This window comes from Ostrea edulis, chromosome 9, assembly GCF_947568905.1.
Source record: "Ostrea edulis chromosome 9, xbOstEdul1.1, whole genome shotgun sequence".
Lineage (NCBI taxonomy): Eukaryota > Metazoa > Mollusca > Bivalvia > Ostreida > Ostreidae > Ostrea > Ostrea edulis.
Window position 1 is genome coordinate 10,429,821 of NC_079172.1, and position 26,055 is coordinate 10,455,875.

Consider the following 26,055-nt stretch of genomic DNA (forward strand, 5'->3'; position numbering starts at 1 on the left):
TCACAGAGGACAGTGCTAACTTCACTAAAATATGAATCCCACTAAAATATGTTTTCCTTGAGCAAAATCTACGGGCATATTATGCCACGTTGGCTTTGCTCTTGTTCCTTTTTGCCTTGCTATGAAAATCGATCCTTTGACTTTGGTGTTCCAAATGACAGTGAACGGTGAACGCACAGTGAGCGCAAAACTGTAAACGGAGAGCAAACAGTGAACGCATGGAGAGTGAACGCATGGTGAGCGAACGGAAAAATGGTAAAGTAGAACGTTTCAGGGACTGTACCTGTGACCGTTTTTTTTCCAGTCATGCAGTAAGTAATGGTTATCTTGTAGCAATCGAGTAATATTCACATTATCAAAGAGATGGGCGGTCCTTCTGTCATGAGTGAGAGAAGGACCGCCCATCTCTTTTTTGATGTGAATTTTACGAAAATGCTAAAAGATGACTAACTTGATACTGACAGGGATAATCAGTTTTCCTGAAGTTACTTTTGCTGTTTTACGGGTAAAGCGTATTTATATGCACATGCATCTTCTGATGATGGTATATGGCAATCTACCCTTATATTGAATGTATGGTTCAATAAAGGTAGAATGAGAAGCTTTCGTAATATGTGACAAGTCGGTTATCTTCTAGCATCCTCGTAAAATTCACATTATCAAAGAGATGGGCGGTCCTTCTCTCACTCTTGCGTTCTGCGCACTCGGGACAGAAGGACCGCCCATCTCTTTGATAATGCCAGTATTACTCGGATGCTAGAAGATAACCATTACTTCTATTGGTCAGAAACAGTAACAATAGAAGAGTATTCTGGAAGTTTTCTTTGTGTGATATGAATGGACTGACCTCAAAAAATAGATTGACAAACAGATGAATGGAACATGTGGACACTTTGTGAGATGTCTACTGAAAATTTTTTAAGTGAATTAATATTAGTAAATTTCAATTTAATCAATAATTAAAAAAAAGTGTATTTGAGTGAGAGAGAGAGGAGAGAGAGAGAGAGAGAGAGAGAGAGAGAGAGAGAGAGAGAGAGAGAATGCACCCTTTTCTTTACTAAAGTATTTAAGGTAATTCCCCATACCACATCTTAGTATTGAAAAACCTACAGATTTCTATCAAAATTTGCATGTATTTTGTTGAGGATGTGTATTGATAAAATTCCCAAAGAAAAATATGTTTAGCAGCCTTTCCCAGAGTACAGCCACTTCTATAAATAGAACACATCACTTTAAAACAAGCAGTGTTAATATACATACATTTTAAGGCACCGTCTTTATTTAAACGATAGAAATATGTTTCTTTCATATGATTTGAAGAAAATGTATTGCATTTGACTGTTTTCAATAATTTTTCATCTACTGAACCATGTTCTTGGTTTCAAGGTGATGAAATGCACGTATAGTAGTCAAATTTTGACTAATCTTAGCCTACCATATCCGGAAAATTGTGTTTTCAAAAACCTTCAGATTTTTTAAACATTTCAATATGTTTTACCTTTACACTCCAGCAATCATTTGACATAAGAAGTAGATAGGGTATCAGATAATTTGAGAGCCCAATGACCCCCCTCTATGTTAAAAACCTTGAAAAAACGCATATTGGAAAATGGTGTCTAAAATTCCTATCTCTGCAAACATGTTGCATTCATCATTTACATCACTAAATTACCATTTTAAGAAATATTGCAAGGTGGTTTTTGAAAAACAGTTTAAAACATTAAAGCTTCAAATAGCTAAAAACCACTTTCATTGATTGCAGTAAGCTTTAGGGATCGGACTTGAAGTTAGAAAAATCCTAACTTTACTATGGAGCTTACTTAAAATCCATAGCCTACGTCACATGAACACTGTCATGACGTCACAATAGATGAAAAAATAAAATTATGTCGCCAGATCTAGTTGGAACAAAGTAATGTAGATCAGAATGATTTTTACATTTTAACGCTCATTCAGAGAATGCTAACCTATGCTCAAGTTACAAATTTTGGGAAATTCGAATATTTTAAAACACCCAAATTCTGCATTCCCCGCCCCCTTAGTAATATTTAGTTCCTGGTAGTTTTTAACAATATGATACAGCCATGCGATACGAGTCTGAATGACATGTAACTACCGCGTACATTCTGAGTTGTTTAAATCAAAATATCAGTAAAGGTCATGTCCAGCCAGAAAAGTGTTTTAGATAAAAGAAAATTACATTACAACACCCATGATCCATACTGTAGTACAAGAACACAAACATACGACACCTAGGCCTACCGTATATACTCGCCTATAAGTCGGATTTTTGGGAGTCAATTTTTGGTCCAAAACTCTATGTCCAACTTATAGGCGCGTCCTAAGAAGATTGGTATTTTTCTAGGTTTTTAAACAACTCTGACGATTATCATGTACTACCACACAAATGATTATTGTTCACAAATATCTAGATATATGGTATTGTTTATGTATTTGAAAATTATGTATAAAGTACAAGTATTTACATATTTTTATATTTTTACATATTTTTATCTAGTTAGAAATTATTTACATATGCCGGTTAACTAATCTATCGTTTATCGGTAAAATTGAATTACGAACCCGATTCAATATTGAAATATTCATATGTATACCGGCTGAAATATATTTCATAAAAGATTGAATATTGTTAACAGATAATTTAGATCATCATTCTTGACTCTTAAAAACTCTATTGTTGATACAATGAATTATACCGGAATCCCACAATAACAGTTTTCGCGAGGCGCGTGCCACTAAGTAAACACGGTGTCAGGAACTGGTAATTAGGAGACCATACTTGCTTAGGTAAACAAGGGATCATTGTCCATAATAGATTAAGGGTTGCGTTTAAACACCAAACAGATATGGCTTGGATATTGCGCACCTCATAATTATTAACTTCTCAAAATATTTTTTGAAACATAGGTAAAAACACTAGAGCATTGACTTGAAATTGTCAACCGATTCTGACAAAAATTTGTACCGACTTATAAGCGAGTCAATGGCAAATTCCTACAAAATAACCTTAAAAAATACAACCGACTTATAGGCGAGTATATACGGTAGTCTAGATGGGGCCTAAATATGTGACAAATCTGTCAGCTTATGATCTAAATTGAACACCCTGAAATCATTAGACACAACAGAGATATACACATACATTGAACATGTATATGCACATTCATTATGAATTCGGAGGGCCTCGAAAGCGATTTTTGTCGTGTAAATAAATATAAAAACTATGATTTGCAAGGGGGGTTACAATGTCAGTATAGCTTTAGATTATGCATATATTTTATTAAGATCATGACAACATTGATCATATTCTTTCAGGTTTAAATAAATTATAGGGAAAACTGTCAGTATATGTAGCACACACAAATTTGCATTTTGTTGAATAGGAGATTCGATATTTCTACCCATCATTAATGATCAGAAATCACACAAAACAAATGGCCTACAATAGATACATTGAAAGTTGGCAACACAATTTTACATCATAATCTGTAATATTTGCAGAAATCTCACGAGAATTACTGAATGACTGTGTGTCATAACGCAATGTGTATGGAGAGTTTAAGACTTCGCGATGTATATAACTATATTAAGCATTTTCTCTCCTGAGCGTTGTCTTGTATAAAACCGGCTTGTTTGTATAATTGCGATTCGTATGTTGTTGTTTTTTTATTCTAAATTTTTGTTGTTTGCTTTCAAACAATCAGTCTTAATATGGTCTACAAAATTCACCAAAAGGCCATCGGGTTCGTTGAATGTGTGATAACGTTCGTGACGCGTGAATAACGTTTAACGTTATTTGACGTGGTCTGGGGAATTACCTTAAATCAAAAGTTGTTTTTTTTTATCTAGAAACACCTGAAATAATGTTTCAAATTTGAGAGAGAGAGAATCTTTTTTTTTTTACTTCAACATGTTAAAGTAATAAAATGTATATTTGAGAGAGAAATATATATAATCAAATTTGACTTTAAAAAAAAACTAGGGAAATAGCTGCAAAAGACACTGAAATCAACTCAGATTTACCTGTAAAAGCAATATACGCTTGAGTAACTTTGTGACCTAAATTCAAACCAAATGTGATTCTTGGCTGACCAAATTGTAAAGTCTATTGATCAATCCAGCAGGCAATTGAAAACTCTACAGGTCTTTTGTAATTCACTGTAACTTGGCTGTCACTTCCTGGATATTACATAAGGGTTAATGAACGAGTATCGCTCCATTGCTTTTAAGGAATGGAGTGATACGACTACATTGACCCACTTAAAATCCCCCTTTGCTGGGCCCCTTGCTACAACTGAATGGATACGTTTTTCGTTCTTTTGTTGCATGCATTTATATCTACTTGTATAAAGGTTGACCTACTTTCCGAACACTCCATTCCTGAAAAATAATGGAGTGTTCGAACAAAAGAATGACATCATAGGTGGATTTTAACTCTCTCAGGTGAGTAAAGTTAACTAGGGAGGGGGCCACCTCCCACAGAATGATATAGAAAGGTTATAACACAAAGTTAACTCGGGAGGGGCTCCCCACAGGATGATATAGAAAGGTTATATCACAAAGTAAAGGGTATCCCAAGGGATGAATTTAGTTTGTATATAAAGTGAAAATTTATTTTAGGATGGAGGAGTGGAATGGCATAATCATGTTATTTGCTCCGCGGAGCAAATGAGTTTGACATGCTTGGTTTATACGTGTTAACTATTGACTTTTTATAATCATGCTATTCCGTTTATAAAAGCAAAAATCATTCATTCACATTTACGGAATAAATGCCATAATTAAGTACGTAGAATACATGCTAATTCGTTCCGCGGAGCGAATAACATGATTATGCCAGTGGAATTGTACTTACTTTTAATTGTAGTGTTATACATTCCATTTTGATTTTTTTTAGATGTTAATTCCAACGCAACTGCAAGGACTATGACAAGGGACAAGGACTCAGGTGGTGACTGTGTGATATTGAATCCTGGTGATAAAATTCATTCTATACAGGAAGTTCCACAATCTCAGACAGCTGCTGTAGCTTCTCAAGTCAGAGCAGTTGCAGCAAACACAACAGCTAAGAAATCAGAAACCAGCAGAGATAAAATCGCAAGTGGTAAAGGGTTTTGTAGTCAAGATAACTCAGATAAGACCTCTGGTCAAGCACTGAAGTGTCAACTGAACACTGCTGTAAATGATGTAGAAATGAAAGATGACAATAGTTGTGGTGAAAGTACACATGATTCTCATATATCAACCACAGTAGAAAGCGCTGTCTCTATTAGAAGTAGTCCCAACGGAAGAAAAGGAAATGGCACATCAGAGATGGAAAATTCTCCTGCAGGGAAGCAGGAGAGTGGTGTAGATAATTTGTGTAAGACTACATCCACAATGTTACAGCAAACTGGATCTTTTCAAACAAAAAATGTTGACAAAGGGAGCAAAGTAGACTATGTACAAGACAAGACATACGATGGACCACACCACAAGTCAGCGGGGAGCTCAGCACAGATCAAGGGTCAGGTGAATGCGTCTGATTCTGCAGAAGGAGGTAAGAGGGCAGAAAAGGTTTCAACAAAGGAAGGGGAGAGTAAACCAGGCCAGAAGGATAGGCAGAGGAAGGGAAGTGGAGAGAGTCAGCGTTTCTCCACAAAGGATAGACTGCACAGGGGAGAGGGGAAGAGACGCCACTCTGAGGCAGCTCCACACAGGAGGGAGAGTACTCAACACAGAAGTAGTACAAGTTCCCCAGGGCAGAGATGTGAAGCATCTAGATCCCAGTCTGACTCTTGTCAGGAGATTACTCCCAAAACTGCGCAAACATACAGGGAATATAAAGAAGCCAAACAGAGGGAGAGAGAGGAACAAGAGAGGAGACAGAATCGAGTGAAACAGCCCGGGACAGAGAGACAAAATAGTCAGTCCTCCACCGCTAAACAAGACTCGGCTCAGAACTTGGGTGACTCGGTGACAGACGGCACAAAGAAAAGCGGACAGACGAGTAGTTCTACATTGTTTGATATTACTGAGTCAAAATTCTGCATTGTTTATGGAGCTGATTTATCAAGTCCTGAAGACACTGGTAAGGAATAAATTTAATACGATAGGATTCTTAAGAGAAATTGTAAATACAGACTTTTGGAAAATTAAAATTCAGTGAAGAGAGATTTGCAGTTTGATTGATAATGAAATAGAGGCATTTGAAATATGTCTTTTTCTGTAGAAGTTAAACATGTGCTTAACATTTGTCAAGGAAACCATGATATAAATTTTGAGTAATACCAGTTACTTGCATTGTAGGTGATAGATTAAGTGACCTTGACATAGATTTAGATGAATCAGATGATGAATTGTTAGAGGCTCCATCCTTCCTAAGAGACATAGAGAATGCAATGTAAGTGGATGTCAAACTTCATGATTTTAGCTTACTTGAGCTGAAAGCTTTAATAAATGAGTTTTTCTGATCACTTTTTGTCCCTGCATCAGTTTGTCAGTCCATCCATAAACTTTTAACATTTTTGACTTATTCTTGAGAAATAGGGCTAATTTCAGTCAAACTTGCCACTAAGCATGCTTGAGTAAAGATGATTCAAGTTTGTTCAAATGAAGTGCCACACCCTTTTTGAAGTGGAGATAATAAGGAATTAATAAAAATTATGTAGCATCTTTTAAATTTTTTGGGGCACAAATCATCCATGGGTAAAGGGGATTCAAGTTCGTTCAAATGAAGGGCTATCCTTCCTCTAATGGGGAGATGATCAAGAAAAGCAAAAATAGGGTGGGGCAATAAAAATCTGAAGAAGGACTGGGCTATAAAGTAGATTCCTTTTGGCAAGAAATTTCATTTGATGCCCTGACATTTGATCTGTGACCTTGGAATTTGACCCAAATTTAAAAATTTTAAATGTTGAGTGATAATCTTTCATATTTCGTGGATACATTCCCTGTTACAAGACCTTTCTTTTGTACTAAAGTTTTTGACCTTGTAACCTTGACCTTGGAGTTTGACCTACTCTGAAGAAAAGTTAAAGGCAGTATCTTCTGAACTATTTAAGGTACGGCTTTCATATTTTGTGTATAGATTCAATCCTAGTGGCAAGACCTTACATTTCATATCATGATTTTTACCTTGTGACCTTGTATCATGGTTTTGTCTTGATCGTTTAGGGCTAGGTTGGGGCCACAATATGGTGTCGAAATGTGTATAGGAATAATCTTAAAAATTCACAACAGCTAAGTAAGAACAGTTTTAAGATGACTCAGGTGAGTGATGTGGTCTATGGGCCTCTTGTGTAAGCATAGTGTACATGTTTTGCTGCCCACAAAATATCTTTTGTAAATAAACTTCATATGTATTTTTTGATCTTTGAGTTTCACTGTTGGAACCATTTATTTTTGTACAGCACACAACCAGTTCCTGGCACCCCACCACGGAAAAATCATGCAGTAAGTCAACATCAGTATTGTTAGATGTCATCAGTAAGTCAACATCAGTATTGTTATATGTCATCAGTAAGTCAACATCAGTATTGTTATATGTCATCAGTAAGTCAGTATCAGTATTGTTAAATGTCATCACTAAGTCAACATCAGTATTGTTATATGTCATCAGTAAGTCAACATCAGTATTGTTATATGTCATCAGTAAGTCAACATCAGTATTGTTAAATGTCATCAGTAAGTCAGTATCAGTATTATTATATGTCATCAGTAAGTCAGTATCAGTATTGTTATATATGTCATCAGTAAGTCAACATCAGTATTGTTAGATGTCATCAGTAAGTCAACATCAGTATTGTTAAATGTCATCAGTAAGTCAACATCAGTATTGTTAGATGTCATCAGTAAGTCAACATCAGTATTGTTAGATGCCATCAGTAAGTCAACATCAGTATTGTTAGATGTCATCAGTAAGTCAACATCAGTATTGTTAGATGCCATCAGTAAGTCAACATTAGTATTTTTATATGTCATCAGTAAGTCAGTATCAGTATTGTTAGATGTCATCAGTAAGTCAACATCAATATTGTTATATTTCATCAGTAAGTCAACACCAGTATTGTTAGATGCCATCAGTAAGTCAGTATCAGTATTGTTAGATGTCATCAGTAAGTCAACATCAGTATTGTTAGATGCCATCAGTAAGTCAGTATCGTATTGTTAGGCATTATAATGGCATCAGTAAAAGAACTTTTTATGAATTTAAGTATTTATGAAACTATTTTTTGAAAAGTCCACAAAATTATGAACTAATCTGTTGTAGATCATAAAAATACTCTATGCTAAAACGTTTATGCTAATAATAATTCAGTATATATTTGTTTAGATAATATTTCAAATTCCTGATGACTTTATAAAAACTGAACTTTTTAGTCTCCAGTTCGAAGCAGCCCTGTGTCGATGACGAGCAACACATTCAATTTCACTGGCAAGTTCTCCCTGGACAGCCTCCTGGCAGAACACACAGATAAAGTACTTTCCTTTAATGTTTTATGTGTAGCAATACATAAAAAAAATGTGCTCACAATCTATTTTTAGACTGAAGCATACTGTAGATTCCTTATTTTACACGAGTACTTCATATCGCAAAATGCCTCTTGGATGTCAAATCACATGATCATGAATTCATAAATGGTCTATTGATCAAGGGTTTTAATAAATATTTCAGCAATATAAAAATAAAAGCAAGTAGTTTTATTTCGCGTGTGGTTCTTCTCACAAAATTACGTGATCGTAAATTCCTCGTATATATTTAGGAATCTGCAGTATATCTGAAAACTGCAGCAAATTTTGTTGGACCTTAATACAGTCTTTTGTTCAATGTAAATGTGTATCTGGTATACTCAGATTGGTCAGATTTTGAGACAATGGTTGATGGCTTTATACTCGTGTAATTTTGGAAAAATGAAGCTGAATGTGATAAAGCTTACACACTATGAGTCAGTACATACACTATTATATCTGAATAGGGAAATCAGTGACTTATACTATATACATGTATATGTAGTCAGAGTGTTAACTTGATGAAAAATGATGGTTGTTGCATCAAAATGAAGTCTTCTTTTCACAACACCATGTTAGTATAAATGCTGATATTTTTTTCAGCCGGAAGAGCAGCGAGAATATGAAGATATGCATGCTGAATTGAAGGTTTGTTCTATTAACACACATTACTCATTAATTAAACACACATCAGCTGAATACACATCAGCTGAACACACATTACACATCAGCTGAACACACATTACACATCAACTGAACATGCATTACACATCAGCTGAACACACATTACATGTCAGTTGAACACACATTACACATCAGCTGAACATGCATTACACATCAGCTGAACACACATTACACATCAGCTCAACACACATTACACAACAACTGAACATGCATTACACATCAACTGAACAAGCATTACACATCAGCTGAACATGCATTACACATCAGCTGAACATGCATTACACATCAACTGAACAAGCATTACACATCAGCTGAACACACATTACACATCAGCTGAACACACATTACACATCAGCTGAACAAGCATTACACATCAACTGAACAAGCATTACACATCAGCTGAACATGCATTACACAAAAGCTGAACATGCATTACACATCAACTGAACAAGCATTACACATCAGCTGAACACACATTACACATCAACTGAACAAGCATTACACATCAGCTGAACACACATTACACATCAGCTGAACACACATTACACATCAGCTGAACAAGCATTACACATCAAGTGAACAAGCATTACACATCAGCTGAACATGCATTACACATCAGCTGAACATGCATTACACATCAGCTGAACATGCATTACACATCAACTGAACAAGCATTACACATCAACTGAACACACATTACACATCAGCTGAACATACATTACACATCAGCTGAACATGCATTACACATCAACTGAACAAGCATTACACATCAACTGAACACACATTACATGTCAGCTGAACACACATTACACATCAACTGAACACACATTACATGTCAGCTGAACACACATTACACATCAGCTGAACACACATTACACATCAGCTGAACACACATTACACATCAGCTGAACATGCATTACACATCAGCTGTACACACATTACACATCAGCTGAACAAGCATTACACATCAGCTGAACAAGCATTACACATCAGCTGAACACACATTACACATCAGCTGAACACACATTACACATCAGCTGAACAAGCATTACACATCAGCTGAACAAGCATTACACATCAGCTGAACATACATTACACATCAGCTGAACACACATTACACATCAGCTGAACACACATTACACATCAGCTGAACACACATTACACATCAGCTGTACACACATTACACATCAGCTGAACACACATTACACATCAGCTGAACAAGCATTACACATCAGCTGAACACACATTACACATCAGCTGAACACACATTACACATCACCTGAACAAGCATTACACATCAGCTGAACACACATTACACATCAGCTGAACAAGCATTACACATCAGCTGAACAAGCATTACACATCAGCTGAACACACATTACACATCAGCTGAACATGCATTACACATCAGCTGAACACACATTACACATCAGCTGAACACACGTTACACATCAGCTGAACACACGTTACACATCAGCTGAACATGCATTACACATCAACTGAACACACGTTACACATCAGATGAACATACCTTACACATCAACTGAACACACGTTACACATCAGCTGAACATGCATTACACATCAGCTGAACACACATTACACATCAGCTGAACATGCATTTTTTTTCTGATTGATAACTGATCAAGCAGCAACAATTCAGTTTGATTACACACCCTATACATGAATTAGAGTAGACTGAGATATATGGTTATGTATTTAGGGCTCACTTTACTAGGTCAAGGTCACAATTAATATTACTATCACTAAAACTTACTAAAGCCAAATAACTGGAGAAAAAGGTCGCATATTTTGGGGGTAATGGTCCAAAGTCAAGGTCAGTTATGAAAAATTTGAAATTCATGGTTTCCCAATTATATCTGAAACGCATGATAAATATAGTCACTTCTGTCCAAGTCTGTGATGGAATGCAAGACCTGTGGCAAATATATTTCATTTCTTTTCTCAATGATTGTGTAGTGAGTGAAAAATTCAATCATTATCGAAAGCAACTTTTAAACTTGCCTGGATGGTGCTAGTCACACACTGCTAGGAAATTTCGTTTCACAAGTCGTGAAGTCAACCCTGGGTATTCACATGCAGTGAATCTCTGTTTGCTTTAACTTCAATATTTCTTTACTTAGGGTAGTTATGTTTATTCAAGAGTTAGTTGCTATCTCTTTGATTGAAATTAAGTGAAAAATGTTTATGCCAAATAACTTTTTTATCGTCAAAGATCAAATTGTCAATATCTTGCGGAATTAGACATAAATTTGTGTGTGTGGTGGGGGAATAAGTTTCCAATGTCAACTTCAACACTTTTTTAAATCTAATTTGTACATTTAATATTTTGTGTACAACTAGAGAAACTACATTCAAATGAATAACCAACTGTGGTAGATTTTATGTCCTTTTGAATTCAAATAAATGAGAGACAAGTGTGGTAGATTTTATTATGCCCTTTGGAATTACAGTTGCACTCTGACAGCTAGTTCTCTTCGGATGCTGTATATTGTTTCAGTTTTTCTGTTTGTGGACTTACTGTAGCATGATTTATACATAATATTACACTGACTCGAGAGTGCAAATTTATTATTTGCCCAAAATTATGAAATACTTTGATATTAATGCATTTATGCAGTGGTACTGTTATTAATTTATAGTTATGGTGAATAGTGCATTTGCTCCAATTGCTCTCACTTTAAAATATATACACATACAGTATTGTGCCTCATAAAATTTCCAAATGAATAATTTGCATTTCAGGAGTCTGTACGACTAGGAGGATTTGTGAAAGATACTCTGGAAAAACAGGATGATCATACTGAACAAAGTAAGCACGGCTGGCATCATTAAACATAATTATGTCTCCTTTGTGTGTGTGTGTCAAAAGCAACTGAACTGAGGCTTATAAGTTTCAAATTCCAGACAACTCTAGTCGCTACTTGAAAATATTGATAAAGTTAATGTGTTTCTACAGACTTTATAAAAATCCACATTTTTAAAGCCATTTGTAAAACTGAGTATTATTATACCCCCCGCAACAAGTTGTGGGGGGGGTATACTGGAATCGGGTTGTCCGTCTGTCTGTCCGTCCGTCCGTCCGTCTGTAGACGCAATGGTTTCCGGACTCTAAAGCATTATCCTTTCCACCTACCGTCACCATATCATACATATGGACTACCCATGGGATGAAGATGTTCCCTATCGATTTTGGGGTCAAAAGGTCAAAGGTCAAGCGCACTGGACATTGAAGAAGCAATATGGTTTCCGGGCTCTAAAGTGTTATCCTTTCCACCTACAGTCACCATATCATACATATGGACTACCCATGGGATGAAGATGTTCCCTATCGATTTTGGGGTCAAAAGGTCAAAGGTCAAGCGCACTGGACATCGAAGTAGCAATATGGTTTCCGGGCTCTAAAGCGTTATCCTTTCCACCTACAGTCACCATATCATACATATGGACTACCCATGGGATGAAGATGTTCCCTATCGATTTTGGGGTCAAAAGGTCAAAGGTCAAGCGCACTGGACATCGAAGTAGCAATATGGTTTCCGGGCTCTAAAGCGTTATCCTTTCCACCTACAGTCACCATATCATACATATGGACTACCCATGGGATGAAGATGTTCCCTATCGATTTTGGGGTCAAAAGGTCAAAGGTCACGCGCACTGGACATCGAAGTAGCAATATGGTTCGGTTTGTCATGCCATTTGTTTTTTACACTCAGAAAAGAGGTAGTTTATACCTATTACCAACACCCTTTGGGAGATTGGGGTAAGCGGGGGGTATTCTTAGTGAGCATTGCTCACAGTACCTCTTGTTATTATTTTTTTCTCCTTAGATTTCCTTATAAGATATGCAAGGAAAATCATAATTAATGCCTATGTCTAATTTTATTAGAAAATTATCTGAAAATTGAATTTATTTTGTAATCATACAACAGTTAATTTAATTTTTTTTTGATTTGGTTCATCCATAAATATCTTATATGAAATATGAGTGAAAATTTCTCAACAGGATGTTAAACAAACAATTATTTATCTGAACGATTCTGCTTGGAACCAAACAGTCTGGATTAATGAGGCCCCACTGTACATGTAGGATTAATGAGGCCTCACTGTACATGTAGGATTAATGAGGCCCCACTGTACATGTAGGATTAATGAGGCCCCACTGTATATGTAGGATTAATGAGGCCCCACTGTACATGTAGGATTAATGAGGCCCCGCTGTACATGTAGGATTAATGAGGCCCCACTGTACATGTAAATTGATAACAGGATAAGAGTAAAAGCAGCTCACTATGACAAGATGAAGTGTTGATCAGGTTTTAAATAGTAGGTTTTAGTTTTCTTTTTATGTTTATTCAGATTTACTGCCAGAACACCAAGAACAGATAGAGCATGTAAGTTTTACTGTAAATACAATCATAATCTTTCGTTTTATCGACATGATAAATGCCTCAGATTTTTTTTCATAGCATTATATTAAACATTCCTTCAATTTTAAATTATGCTGTGTGACCTTGCTTTTTATTGTGCAGCTTGAATTGAAGAAAAGCGTAATTTCAACGACTTACCCAGGAGAGACAATATTTAGTGCTAGCCATTACAAGCAGCTGTTCACATCACAGATTTCTCCCGCCATGTGTGGGTTTACTCCAGGGGAGTCATTCATTGACAAGTTTCTGTCCACTGTACAACCAAGTAGGTGACTGCAAGTGTGAAATATACTAATTAAACCAAATGAATTTTTAGATATTGAATGCTCTGTACATGGAAAGATTGTAGTGTGAATTTAATTTTTCACGATCTGTTTGTCTGTGAATGGTGTTATACATAAGCATCAAAACTCATCATGAGGAGTTTAAAATTGCTCACAGGATTCTAATCACTCAAAAATTATGCTTGATAATGAAATTTTGATGAATAAATCTGATCTATAATATCTATATGGGTAGGTGTATTTAAAAATAAAATATTTATGATCATTTGGAGATGTGATTGTCAGTAAACATTACTCCAATCTAATTAAAATGAGATCTTCTCTAACCGTTACACTGGAGAAGGAGATGACAGCATCAGGCAGGGAACTTTGATTTGTTATTGGTGTAATTCATTATACTCACTAATCATTTTCATGCTCCTTCTTAAAAAAGGGGGGATATTGGTTTGCACTTGTTGGTCAGTCAGTATGTTAATGTCAGGTATTTGATCTGTAGACCAAATGTTGTTCACTGAATATCTTAAGAACACATTGCTTGACAGTCACAACTTTTTATACTGGTTTTCCCTCAAAAGTAAATGACTCCTATTAATATAAAGATCACAAGGTCAAAGGTCAATCTACTGTGGAAATAGGAAAATATTGTCTGATCAATGTCTTGAGAACCCTTTGCTTAACGGATATCAAACGTGGTACACTGGTTTTACCAAGGGAGTAGATGACCCATATTGATTTTGAGATCACAAGGTCAAAGGTAAACACTGCACATAGTAAGATATTGTCTGCTCAAAATCTTGAAAACTTTTTGTTTGACAGACATAATACTTGGTACACTGGTTTTCCTAAGACATAGATGCCTCCTATTGATTTTAAGGTAACAAGGTCAAGGTTCAAACTGGGTATTGTAAGATATTGTCTGTTTGATGTTTTTAGAATCCTTTGCTTGACAGACATCAAACTTTGTACACTTGATCTACCTAATAGTAGACGACTCCTATTGATTCTGAGATCACAAGGTCAAGAGTCAGTGGTCAAACTACTTGGGACATAGGAAGATATTGTCTGCGCAATATCCTAAGAATCCTTTGCTTGACAGACATCAAATTTGATACACTGGTTTCCTCTAAAGAATAGATGGCCCCAACTGGTTTTCAAGTCACAAGGTCAAAGATCATGTCTCAAGTGACTGGTTGTTTGGAAATGTCTTCTCAGTATCTTTAAGAAAAAATTTAGTATTTTGGTTGTCCCTGACATGTAGATAACACATATTTTTCACTATCAATACATACATTCTAATAATTAATATAAAGTTGATCATTTTTCAATATTGCCATATGGGGGTCATTTATGTTTCTAAAACATTCTTGTTTTGATATTTTTTAAGCATGGTGAATGAACAAACATAATTCATTTTCAGCATGTTCATTACATGTATAAACGTGTTTTACTGTATATAAAAAAATTTTAAAAAAAGGAATATTCTTATTGATTTGTCTTCCTTTCCCAGAAGGGGGACATTTTGTTTTAGTGTGAATTCGTCTTCTTCTTTCACTTCTCGTACAAAGTCTGCACGAGCCATAACTTTTTTGTCTTTTGACATAGGACTTTGATAATATGGTATGTGTGTGTACCATAATAAGACAGTGTGCCATGTACCATTATGAAATTTGACTTTGAACTTCTATGTAAAGGTCAAATAATGTTTGGAGGTCCAAACCATAACTTTTTTTTTGTTTTTTTGACATAGGCCTTTAATATTAGGTATGTGAGTATACCATAAGACAGTGCCGTTTTTGATAACCTTCGACCTTTATGTAAAGGTCAAATAATAGAATCAGGGATGGGGGGAATGGAAGGGGAGACATCAGTTTTAATGTGCTAAAACAATTCTTCCTGGTTACTTTTTCCTTTCAGTGTGATCATTATAACAGTGTCATACTGTATGAATAAGAATAGTTTTATAGCTTGTTACTTTCAGCATGTTTGTTATCAAGTGTGTTGTACTTGCATTGTGTTTGTTTTACAGTATCAAAAAGAATATTCTTTAGTTTTTTACTTTCAGTTTGATTTTTAATATCTGTTTTTCTTTATAAATAAGAATTTTTTTAATACTTATTTCTTTTAGTTTGTTCATTATAAATGTGTTATACGGTATATAAAAAAAACATTCTTTAACTTTTCACTCTCAGTTTGTTTTAATTATCAATGTGTTTTACTGTATAAACAAGAATATTCTTACTCCTTTCAGAGGATTATGGAACACTGCTGTCATCAGAAGTTCTAGTCAACAGCCTAGAGAAGGTTTCCTGTCCAGAGATTCTTCTGAGATGGCTTATTTTTCTGAGTAGGTACAATACATGTGTGTGTGTTTCTTCCTCATGAAAGAGCAACATTGTGTGAAAATTAATACCCTTTTCTCTTTTTGTCCTGCCACCAAAGCTTGGCAGATGTAGTGATCACTTTTGTCATCTCTCCTTATCAATGGATGTAGTGATCACTTTTGTCATCTCTCCTTATCAATGGATGGAGTGATACTTTTACAATGAAGTTCTCACAGGTTACACACATTACTCTTCATTTACTTCAAATATCAGTAGATATTAGTAGTTATATCTCCCCTCTTCCACGGGGAGACATATTGTTTTCGTGCTTTCTGTCTGTCTGTCTGTCACAAAATCTTGTGAACGCTTCTCCTCCAATATATTTGAAACTTTGTACAATGCTTCATTGCCATTTGTAGATGTGCATATTGTCAGGACAGGGGGATCCAATAATTTTTCTAAAAGTTATAGTGGATTTAAGAGAGATGGAAGACGTTAAAATAGCTTATGAATACTTCTCCTTGTATATGGCTTATCCAATAGACTTGAAAGTTCGTACAATACTTTGAACAATGCCATTTGCAGATGTGCATATTGTAGGTACAGGAGGATCCAATTGTTATCTTTAAAGTTATAGTGGATCTGAGGGGTGGAGGGTGTAAAATAATTTGTAAACACTACTCATACATGTATATGGCTTATCGGAATTCATAACATTTATGTTCCTGTTCATGCTTTCTCCTCCATACTGTGCAGTCCATTAAGGGAAGGAGGTCGCATTTGAAGCACTTCCAATTTGGAGAGCTGGGGAGACATTTGTTTTCCATAAAAACAATGCAGTCCATTAAGGGAAGGAGGTCGCATTTGAAGCACTTCCAATTTGGAGAGCTGGGGAGACATTTGTTTTCCATAAAAACAATCTCTAGTTACATCTAACAATTATACCATGCTTTGGGAGGGGGGATATATCAGTGGATAAGTTTGTTTGTTGATTTCAGTGTCGGTGGACGACAGTCACCTGGTAATGGATGGGTGTTACAAGGTGGTAGAGGAGTATCTTTACTGTCAGAAGGTGTTTCGTGGCGATCAGGACAACCCTTGGGCACCCCGTATAGAGGACATGCTTTCTGTGTTCATCAACTGTGGTAATTGATTATATCTATTAGAGATTTACTCTACTTAAAAACTTATAATGTGTGAAATTTTAGAATTGTCTTAGTAGTCTGAATACAAATATGAACAATTTATGGGGGGGGAAAATGAATTTAGAATGATTTGGAAGAATATATGCTACACTTTGAAGAAGTTGCTAGTTTTTATATAGGAGACTTGTTCTAAAATATTTGTTTTTATTTAGGAGATTTGTAATGAAATATTTGTTTTTATATTATAGGAGATTTGTAATAAAATATTGGCTTTTATATAGGAAATTTGTAATGAATTATGGGTTTCGTATTGAAATATTGATTTTTAGGTAGGAGATTTGTAATGAAATGTTGCTTTTTATATAGGAGCATCTAAAGAGACTCTTTTATCTGACAAAGCATTCAGAGACGATGATGAAGTACGGTAAGTTTCTAACACAGATTGTAACTTTTCAAATGGAGATGTATAAAATGCCTACATCTGTACAGTTCATAGAAAATGTTTTTGAGGAGATGAATCAATAGTTACAACCCTTCACTCATTTTTAATGGAATGGTAAGGACATACATGTGTATATTGTTTCTTCTCTATCAAAGTGTGTGCATGTTTGTCCATAACTTTAACAGATAATTTTTTTAAAATATCCAAGTCATAGACTTCCTAAATAATCTATTGAAAAAGCCAATTCAGAACTTTGTTGGATCAAGGTTGTTTGTCAAGGTCAAATTTTTGACATTAGGACTTGGCCATGTTTAAAGCAATGATGTTTTACAGACATGACATTTGAGGGGCTGAGTGGTTAGAGCATCGTGCTCAAAATTACAAGGCCTCTCACTTCTTTCGGCGCGGGTTCAAATCCTGCTCACGCCGGTAAGTGAGAAAGTTTCCCAGTTTACTTTCGGAAGGTCGGTGGTCTCTTCCCAGGTACATTGTATCTGGGTTCTCTCTTCCACCAATAAAAACTGGGCGCCACCAGATAACTGAAAAATTATTGAGTGTGGCGGAAAACAGCAAAACAATCAATCAATCAACCAATCTTTACTTTGATGACTTTATTTGTAGTGCCCTCGGTGACAAGGTGACAAGGGAAACCAGCCAGCCCCTCCCTCCCCCTAATGCTGGCAGTCTTAACAGGGAGAATCTCAGAATGGTGATGCAGGTCCTAGCTCTCTCTCTACAGAGGAGGTCAGATTGTGTATTTATATAATTATGTACGACAGAATTTTACTATGACTGTAGCAATGCAAATGTACACATAGGGAATATTAATGAGTTAGACAGCAAGACTGGCTTTCCATGTAAATCTCTCTTACTTGGAATGCATGCATCTTTTATTACTGCTAACAAATATAAATGTTTTAGCACCAAGAAATTGTTGAATGAGCTCTCATACTTTAGAGAATGAAACTTTTTCAAAATGACAGTAAATTTGTGAAACTGATTATAGGTATCATGTTATTCTTTCCTGAAGCAGTAAATGTTCTCTATACCACTCAGTCTTATTACAACTATTTCATGTGGAGTCTGCGGGCTGCTGCGATCCCAAACCTGCATTAGGTATCACTAGTTCTGGTTCACTGTGTTTTAACAATGTACCGGTCCAGTTTACTAAGACAGCTGTGAAGACTACTGTGGGTTAATTTGACTATATTTACTGAAACAGCTGTGAAGACTACTGTGGGTTAATTTGACTATATTTACTGAGACAGTTGTGAAGACTACTGTTTTTGCTAAGACAGCTGTGATGACTACTGTGGGTTAATTTGACTATATTTACTAAAACAGCTGTGAAGACTTCTGTGGGTTAATTTGACTATATTTACTAAGACAGCGGTGAAGACTACTGTGGGTTAATTTGACTATATTTACTAAGACAGCTGTGAAGACTACTGTGGGTTAATTTGACTATATTTACTGAGACAGCTGTGAAGACTACTGTGGGTTAATTTGACTATATTTACTAAGACAGCGGTGAAGACTACTGTCTGTTAATTTGACTATATTTACTAAGACAGCTGTGAAGACTATTGTCTGTTAATTTGACTATATTTGCTAAGACAGCTGTGAAGACTACTGTGGGTTAATTTGACTATATTTACTAAGACAGCTGTGAAGACTATTGTCTGTTAATTTGACTATATTTACTAAGACAGCTGTGAAGACTACTGTGGGTTAATTTGACTCTATTTACTAAGACAGCTGTGAAGACTATTGTCTGTTAATTTGACTATATTTACTAAGACAGCTGTGAAGACTACTGTGGGTTAATTTGACTCTATTTACTAAGACAGCTGTGAAGACTTGTGGGTTAATTTGACTATATTTACTAAGACAGTTGTGAAGACTACTGTGGGTTAATTTGACTATATTTACTAAGACAGCTGTGAAGACTTGTGGGTTAATTTGACTATATTTACTGAGACAGCTGTGAAGACTACTGTGGGTTAATTTGTCTATATTTACTAAGACAGCTTTGAAGACTACTGTGGGTTAATTTGACTATATTTACTAAGACAGCTGTGAAGACTACTGTGGGTTAATTTGACTATATATACTAATACAGCTGTGAAGACTACTGTGGGTTAATTTGACTATATTTACTAAGACAGCTATGAAGACTACTGTGGGTTAATTTGACTATATTTACTAAGACAGCTGTGAAGACTATTGTGGGTTAATTTGACTATATTTACTAAGACAGCTGTGAAGACTTGTGGGTTAATTTGACTATATTTACTAAGACAGCGGTGAAGACTACTGTGGGTTAATTTGACTATATTTACTAAGACAGCTGTGAAGACTACTGTGGGTTAATTTGACTATATTTACTGAGACAGTTGTGAAGACTACTGTGGGTTAATTTGACTATATTTACTAAGATGGCTGTGATGACTACTGTGGGTTAATTTGACTCTATTTACTAAGACAGCTGTGAAGACTTGTGGGTTAATTTGACTATATTTACTAAGACAGTTGTGAAGACTACTGTGGGTTAATTTGACTATATTTACTAAGACAGCTGTGAAGACTTGTGGGTTAATTTGACTATATTTACTGAGACAGCTGTGAAGACTACTGTGGGTTAATTTGTCTATATTTACTAAGACAGCTTTGAAGACTACTGTGGGTTAATTTGACTATATTTACTAAGACAGCTGTGAAGACTACTGTGGGTTAATTTGACTATATATACTAATACAGCTGTGAAGACTACTGTGGGTTAATTTGACTATATTTACTAAGACAGCTATGAAGACTACTGTGGGTTAATTTGACTATATTTACTAAGACAGCTGTGAAGACTATTGTGGGTTAATTTGACTATATTTACTAAGACAGCTGTGAAGACTTGTGGGTTAATTTGACTATATTTACTAAGACAGCGGTGAAGACTACTGTGGGTTAATTTGACTATATTTACTAAGACAGCTGTGAAGACTACTGTGGGTTAATTTGACTATATTTACTGAGACAGTTGTGAAGACTACTGTGGGTTAATTTGACTATATTTACTAAGATGGCTGTGATGACTACTGTGGGTTAATTTGACTCTATTTACTAAGACAGCTGTGAAGACTACTGTGGGTTAATTTGACTATATTTACTAAGACGGCTGTGATGACTACTGTGGGTTAATTTGACTATATTTACTAAGACAGCTGTGAAGACTTGTGGGTTAATTTGACTATATTTACTAAGACAGCTGTGAAGACTACTGTGGGTTAATTTGACTATATTTACTAAGACAGCTGTGAAGACTACTGTGGGTTAATTTGACTATATTTACTAAGACGGCTGTGATGACTACTGTGGGTTAATTTGACTATATTTACTAAGACAGCTGTGAAGACTACTTGTGGGTTAATTTGACTATATTTACTGAGACAGCCGTGAAGACTACTGTGGGTTAATTTGACTATATTTACTAATACAGCTGTGAAGACTACTGTGGGTTAATTTGACTATATATACTAAGACAGCTGTGAAGACTACTGTGGGTTAATTTGACTATATTTACTAAGACAGCTGTGAAGACTATTGTCTGTTAATTTGACTATATTTACTAAGACAGCTGTGAAGACTACTGTGGGTTAATTTGACTATATTTACTAAGACAGCTGTGAAGACTACTGTGGGTTAATTTGACTATATATACTAAGACAGCTGTGAAGACTACTGTGGGTTAATTTGACTATATTTACTGAGACAGCTGTGAAGACTACTGTGAGTTAATTTGACTATATTTGATATTTTTTATTCTTTAGACCAAAGTACCCTACAACACACCTGATGGTGCTGTATGTAATGTTATGTAGAGTAGCCCTGGACAAATCTCTTAACTGGTAAGCAGAATCTGTAGATTTTTTCTAGAGATTTTGACACTTTACACTCAGTAAGGAAGGGTGTTAAAATTTTAATTATTTTATTTTTAGTGGCCTTATAGATATAGAGATCAAGGCTTGTTTAGGCAGCATTTTGAACTGTTGGACAGAATCTGAATGGAAGACATGTGTAAGTACTTCTCTAATACATGTACATTGATGAATTTTATGGAGGGGGTATTGGTTTGCACCTGTTAGTCGAGCGTTCGGTAGACCAAGTATTGCCTGCTTATCGTGAAAAATCTTTGTTTAATAAATATCTAATTTTGTGTATTGGTAGCCCCTGAAGACCAGATAACCATTATCAATTCAGAGGTCAGGGGTTAAACTACTCCAGGAATAAAATGATTTTTTCCTTTCAATATAAAAAAAATCCTTTGCTTGATAGACATCAAACTTGGCATACTGGTGCTCCCTAAGGAGTAGATGACTCCTACTGATTTTGAGGTCACAAGGTCAAAGGTTAGGGTCATACTACTCTGGACATAAGAAAATATTGTCCTCTCAATATCGTTCAGACCCTTTGCTTGATAGACATTAAACTTTGTACACTGTGTCCTCTTTTAACACTTTCATTATAGACATTTTAAATCAAACGTGACCCTTTTCATTATTGACACATTTTGGGGGGGGGGGGGCATATATGTTTATAAAACATTTTTTGTTATATACTTAATATAGTAAATGCAATAGGCACATATGGAATGTTTTCATTGTTTCGCCTGAGATGGATAGCAGCACTTGGGGATCATTTTGTCTGTTATTTGTCTATGGCACGCAAGAACCTAGTCACTTTGAGAGATAGGACTCTTAATTTTTAGCATGACTGTTGTATTCTTTGTGTGAAGGTTGTTTTGATATATGTATTACTATACCTCAGTATGAAAATTCTATACATCGCGTAATTTGATTGGTCTAGACAGTCACGTGCAAGGGAGGATAAAACTTCATATGACCTCTTCGGCAACCTTGTGCATTTTCCATAGATTTTATGGTAAACAGTTTATTGTAACGTCACAATAAGTCCGAGTCATTACTTTCATAGTTCGTAAGGCACAAAAGGAATTTGGTTATATGCAGGTTTCTAATACACAGTTAAATCACCTAATTTTGGTTGATACAAAAACAAGCAAGTAAATCAGTATTCAAGGAGAATGGAACTACAGAAACTGGTTATCATATCACTGTGTTTCGCTGTTTGTACCTTCTATATATTCGTTGACGATGCGGCGTTACTGTTAGGGCGATCTCAGCTACATACATGTACGATGTATAGATAAGTGGACTCCAATTTGAAATGCTATTTTTGTAGCCTTGCTTTGTTTTGGTATAATAAACAATTTATTGCATGAATTTTCGGAAGATATGAAGATCTATTCACCCAAGAGAAATCATTCACTGAATGACCTCACATACTTATGCCATTACGGGGGACAGGTACCTCGGAACATTCTACTGTTTTCTAATGTACATTGTAGTTCCCATGATTGTTGAATACAATGCAAGATGCATATTATTTTAGAAGCATCATCTTTGATCTTCACTAGGTATTACGGCTGTGTTCAGTGGTACCCAGTCTGACGGAACACCACCACAACAAGGCCTACCTGGCGTCCCTGTGTCCCTATGGTAAGAGAGGACAATTCCTACAGAGGAGAATGTCGTACGTCATTCTCAGACAGCTGTTTGATATGGAGCCGAGTTCTACAGAAAACATAGAAAACTTCAAGGTGAGAAACCTGACCATTTATTGAGACTTGTTTGTACTCGTCCGTTTGCCCTTCTTTCATCAGGGAAGATGCTGTTTTCACATAATGTATTTTTCATAAACAGTACTGTAACTAGTGCATTAGGATTTGCATGTAAAAGATCCAAGAGATTTCTCAAGAGCTTCCAGTTTTGAATGTTGAAATGTACATTATGTCTTTTCAATATTTCATATCACAAATGATGCAGTCTGATTCATGATATGAATAATGTGAACAATGAAGTTTGTTGCTGCTGTAGATATGAGCTTTTATATGAATGATAAAGTTTTTACCATTGTAGATACGGTATGTTGATATTGTAGATACGGTATGTTGCTATTGTAGCTATGAAATACTTGGATATGATGATAGATTTTGTTGCTATTGCAGATACGAGACCTTCACCAGTTTCTGCCACATCTCCAGAGTCTGGTGAATGCCGACATGTACAAATTGTACAGCTGTATTACTCTAGTAGACCACAGTGTGGGAAATAGTCCTATTACGACCATACAAAAGGTATTACTTTCTTTAAGTGTAATCTTGTGTGGAAAACAGGTTTTAAGAAATGTATTAGGTGGTTAGACTTTGTATATAGGTATCCTAAACAGTTTCACCAAATTCACAAGTATAAATAATTTGTTTTCCAATGTAATACAGCATTTGTCATTCTAACATGCACATATGACAATACAGCCAAAGGAATTGGCAAGTGATACCTTTTTGTAGAGAAAACATTACAAATGTAGATGTATATAGAAGACATCCACAATACAGTAAAACACGGTTGCAGTGAACATGTTTATAATGAATTCATGCTTACAGTGAAGTGATATTCATTTCCTATAGTTTTGAATTATATTATACAGTTATTGGCTATATAGAATTACGTTTATAACAAATCAAAATTTCTCCTCATCAGTGCTTTTGTAGAAGTGTGTTTTACTGTAATAACATCAGCTGTGATGTGTCTTTTGTTTCTGTAGGAGAGCCTTCAGTATTTGTCTGATCAGATAAAGAAGATCTGTGGAGACGCAAGGGATGATGTTCGCATACTGGACAGAAGCAGGGTAGACAATTTATTATTTCAGGGGGGGGGGGGGTCACAATAAGGGATGATGTTCGCATGCTGGACAGAGGCAGGGTAGACAATTTATTATTGGGGGGGGGGGGCAGTTGTAACAACAAAACTCAATCTCTTTGTGTTAAGTCTTGAAAAATGATGGATGGATAGCACCATGAATAATACAAAAAATTTCTGTAGGGAATGGACATATCATTGTGTAACTGGTAAAAGATAGGAGGAAGGTCCATTTTCAAAGGTCAATGGCAAAGGTCAGCAACACCATGATCTTTTGATGCCACCTTCATTTTGCATTTTCTACATACTTTCTTCCTGGGACTGAATGTACTGATAGATTTTCAAGGACAAAACTCAAATCTCAAGGTCACTCTGAAAATAAAGGTCAAACCAGTAATGAATGTGCAGTAGGATGATTGTATTTCATGTGGACTTTAATTTTGTGGATTTTGAAGGTATCCTTGGGCCACAAATTTGAAAGCTTTATCAAAATACACAAAATAAATTAAGTTTCAATGCTCACAGAATTGCATTCCAATGAATCTTTGAACTCTGAGTTATCCACCAAATTTGGCCTTCAAGAATTAAAGTGATTCCATACTATTGGATTTCCTCATAGTATGATTGAGTACTTTTTGAATTAAATCTTATTATCATTAGTTATTTCATGTACTTGGAGTTTGAAAATACAGTGTACCTTGATCTGATTTGAGTTCCAATATCATCAAGAATGTGTTATTGCCTTTAATTAATGTGTGTTTAACAACGTCAGATTTCATAATCCATATGAAAGTTGATGAGGTCAGAGAAAGATGTCTATAGATTTGTTGGTCACCACAGGATTATGACTTTGTGTAATGTAATGAATTTGATTATTCAACTGACAGACTCCATATTCATTGTTTAAGTGGCTGATTATCAGAAATTTGGAGGCCACAAGGTCAAAGGTCAATGTCATAGTGAAGTCAGGATTGTATAACCCTACTGAAGGAACGTACATGTACAGTGCATTTTCTGGATGACTGTCAGGTCTTCTTGCTAGTTTATGTTGCTCATGTTGGTTGAGTATCTTTGAAAATTTTACCTGTAATGTTGTCTTTATTTCTGGTGATGCTACATCTATGTAGTCCTTTAAAAACTGCAAGTTGTATTTGAAACTTTTGTGTTGATTTTAAAGGTAAAAAACCAAATGGTGATGTTGACAAGCAAATGGACATTAATGTTACTCACAGTGGGAAGCAAACAGGTGAGAATTTGTCCTAAAAATTAAAGACGAATATAATGGCTTTGTTTATCCTTCATTGAAAATGTGTAAACGGAAGCTTTGTGGTGTGAGTGCACCCTGTGATATAAGCCGTCTAATATTCGAGATGATCCTTCACTGCTAATGATGCTTGTGGGTTTAAAGATGTACCATTATATATGTTTTGTATGAATAGATATGATTC

At 35.5% G+C, this 26,055-nt stretch overlaps 1 protein-coding gene across 1 annotated transcript in view; it reads left to right on the forward strand.

Annotated features, from left to right (window-relative positions):
* LOC125660461 (uncharacterized) overlaps window positions 1-26,055 on the forward strand; it is a 39,498-nt gene that overhangs the window by 12,172 nt on the left and 1,271 nt on the right. The window contains exons 4-21 of the mRNA XM_048892297.2: window positions 4,919-6,091; window positions 6,310-6,403; window positions 7,413-7,455; window positions 8,383-8,481; window positions 9,115-9,159; window positions 11,961-12,027; window positions 13,575-13,609; window positions 13,748-13,910; window positions 16,178-16,273; window positions 17,249-17,395; window positions 17,762-17,819; window positions 18,459-18,581; window positions 21,662-21,739; window positions 21,830-21,908; window positions 23,326-23,508; window positions 23,917-24,045; window positions 24,513-24,596; window positions 25,785-25,853. Of these exons, the coding sequence (XP_048748254.2) occupies window positions 4,919-6,091; window positions 6,310-6,403; window positions 7,413-7,455; window positions 8,383-8,481; window positions 9,115-9,159; window positions 11,961-12,027; window positions 13,575-13,609; window positions 13,748-13,910; window positions 16,178-16,273; window positions 17,249-17,395; window positions 17,762-17,819; window positions 18,459-18,581; window positions 21,662-21,739; window positions 21,830-21,908; window positions 23,326-23,508; window positions 23,917-24,045; window positions 24,513-24,596; window positions 25,785-25,853 (2,765 nt within the window). The remainder of the gene's footprint in view (window positions 1-4,918; window positions 6,092-6,309; window positions 6,404-7,412; window positions 7,456-8,382; window positions 8,482-9,114; window positions 9,160-11,960; window positions 12,028-13,574; window positions 13,610-13,747; window positions 13,911-16,177; window positions 16,274-17,248; window positions 17,396-17,761; window positions 17,820-18,458; window positions 18,582-21,661; window positions 21,740-21,829; window positions 21,909-23,325; window positions 23,509-23,916; window positions 24,046-24,512; window positions 24,597-25,784; window positions 25,854-26,055) is intronic.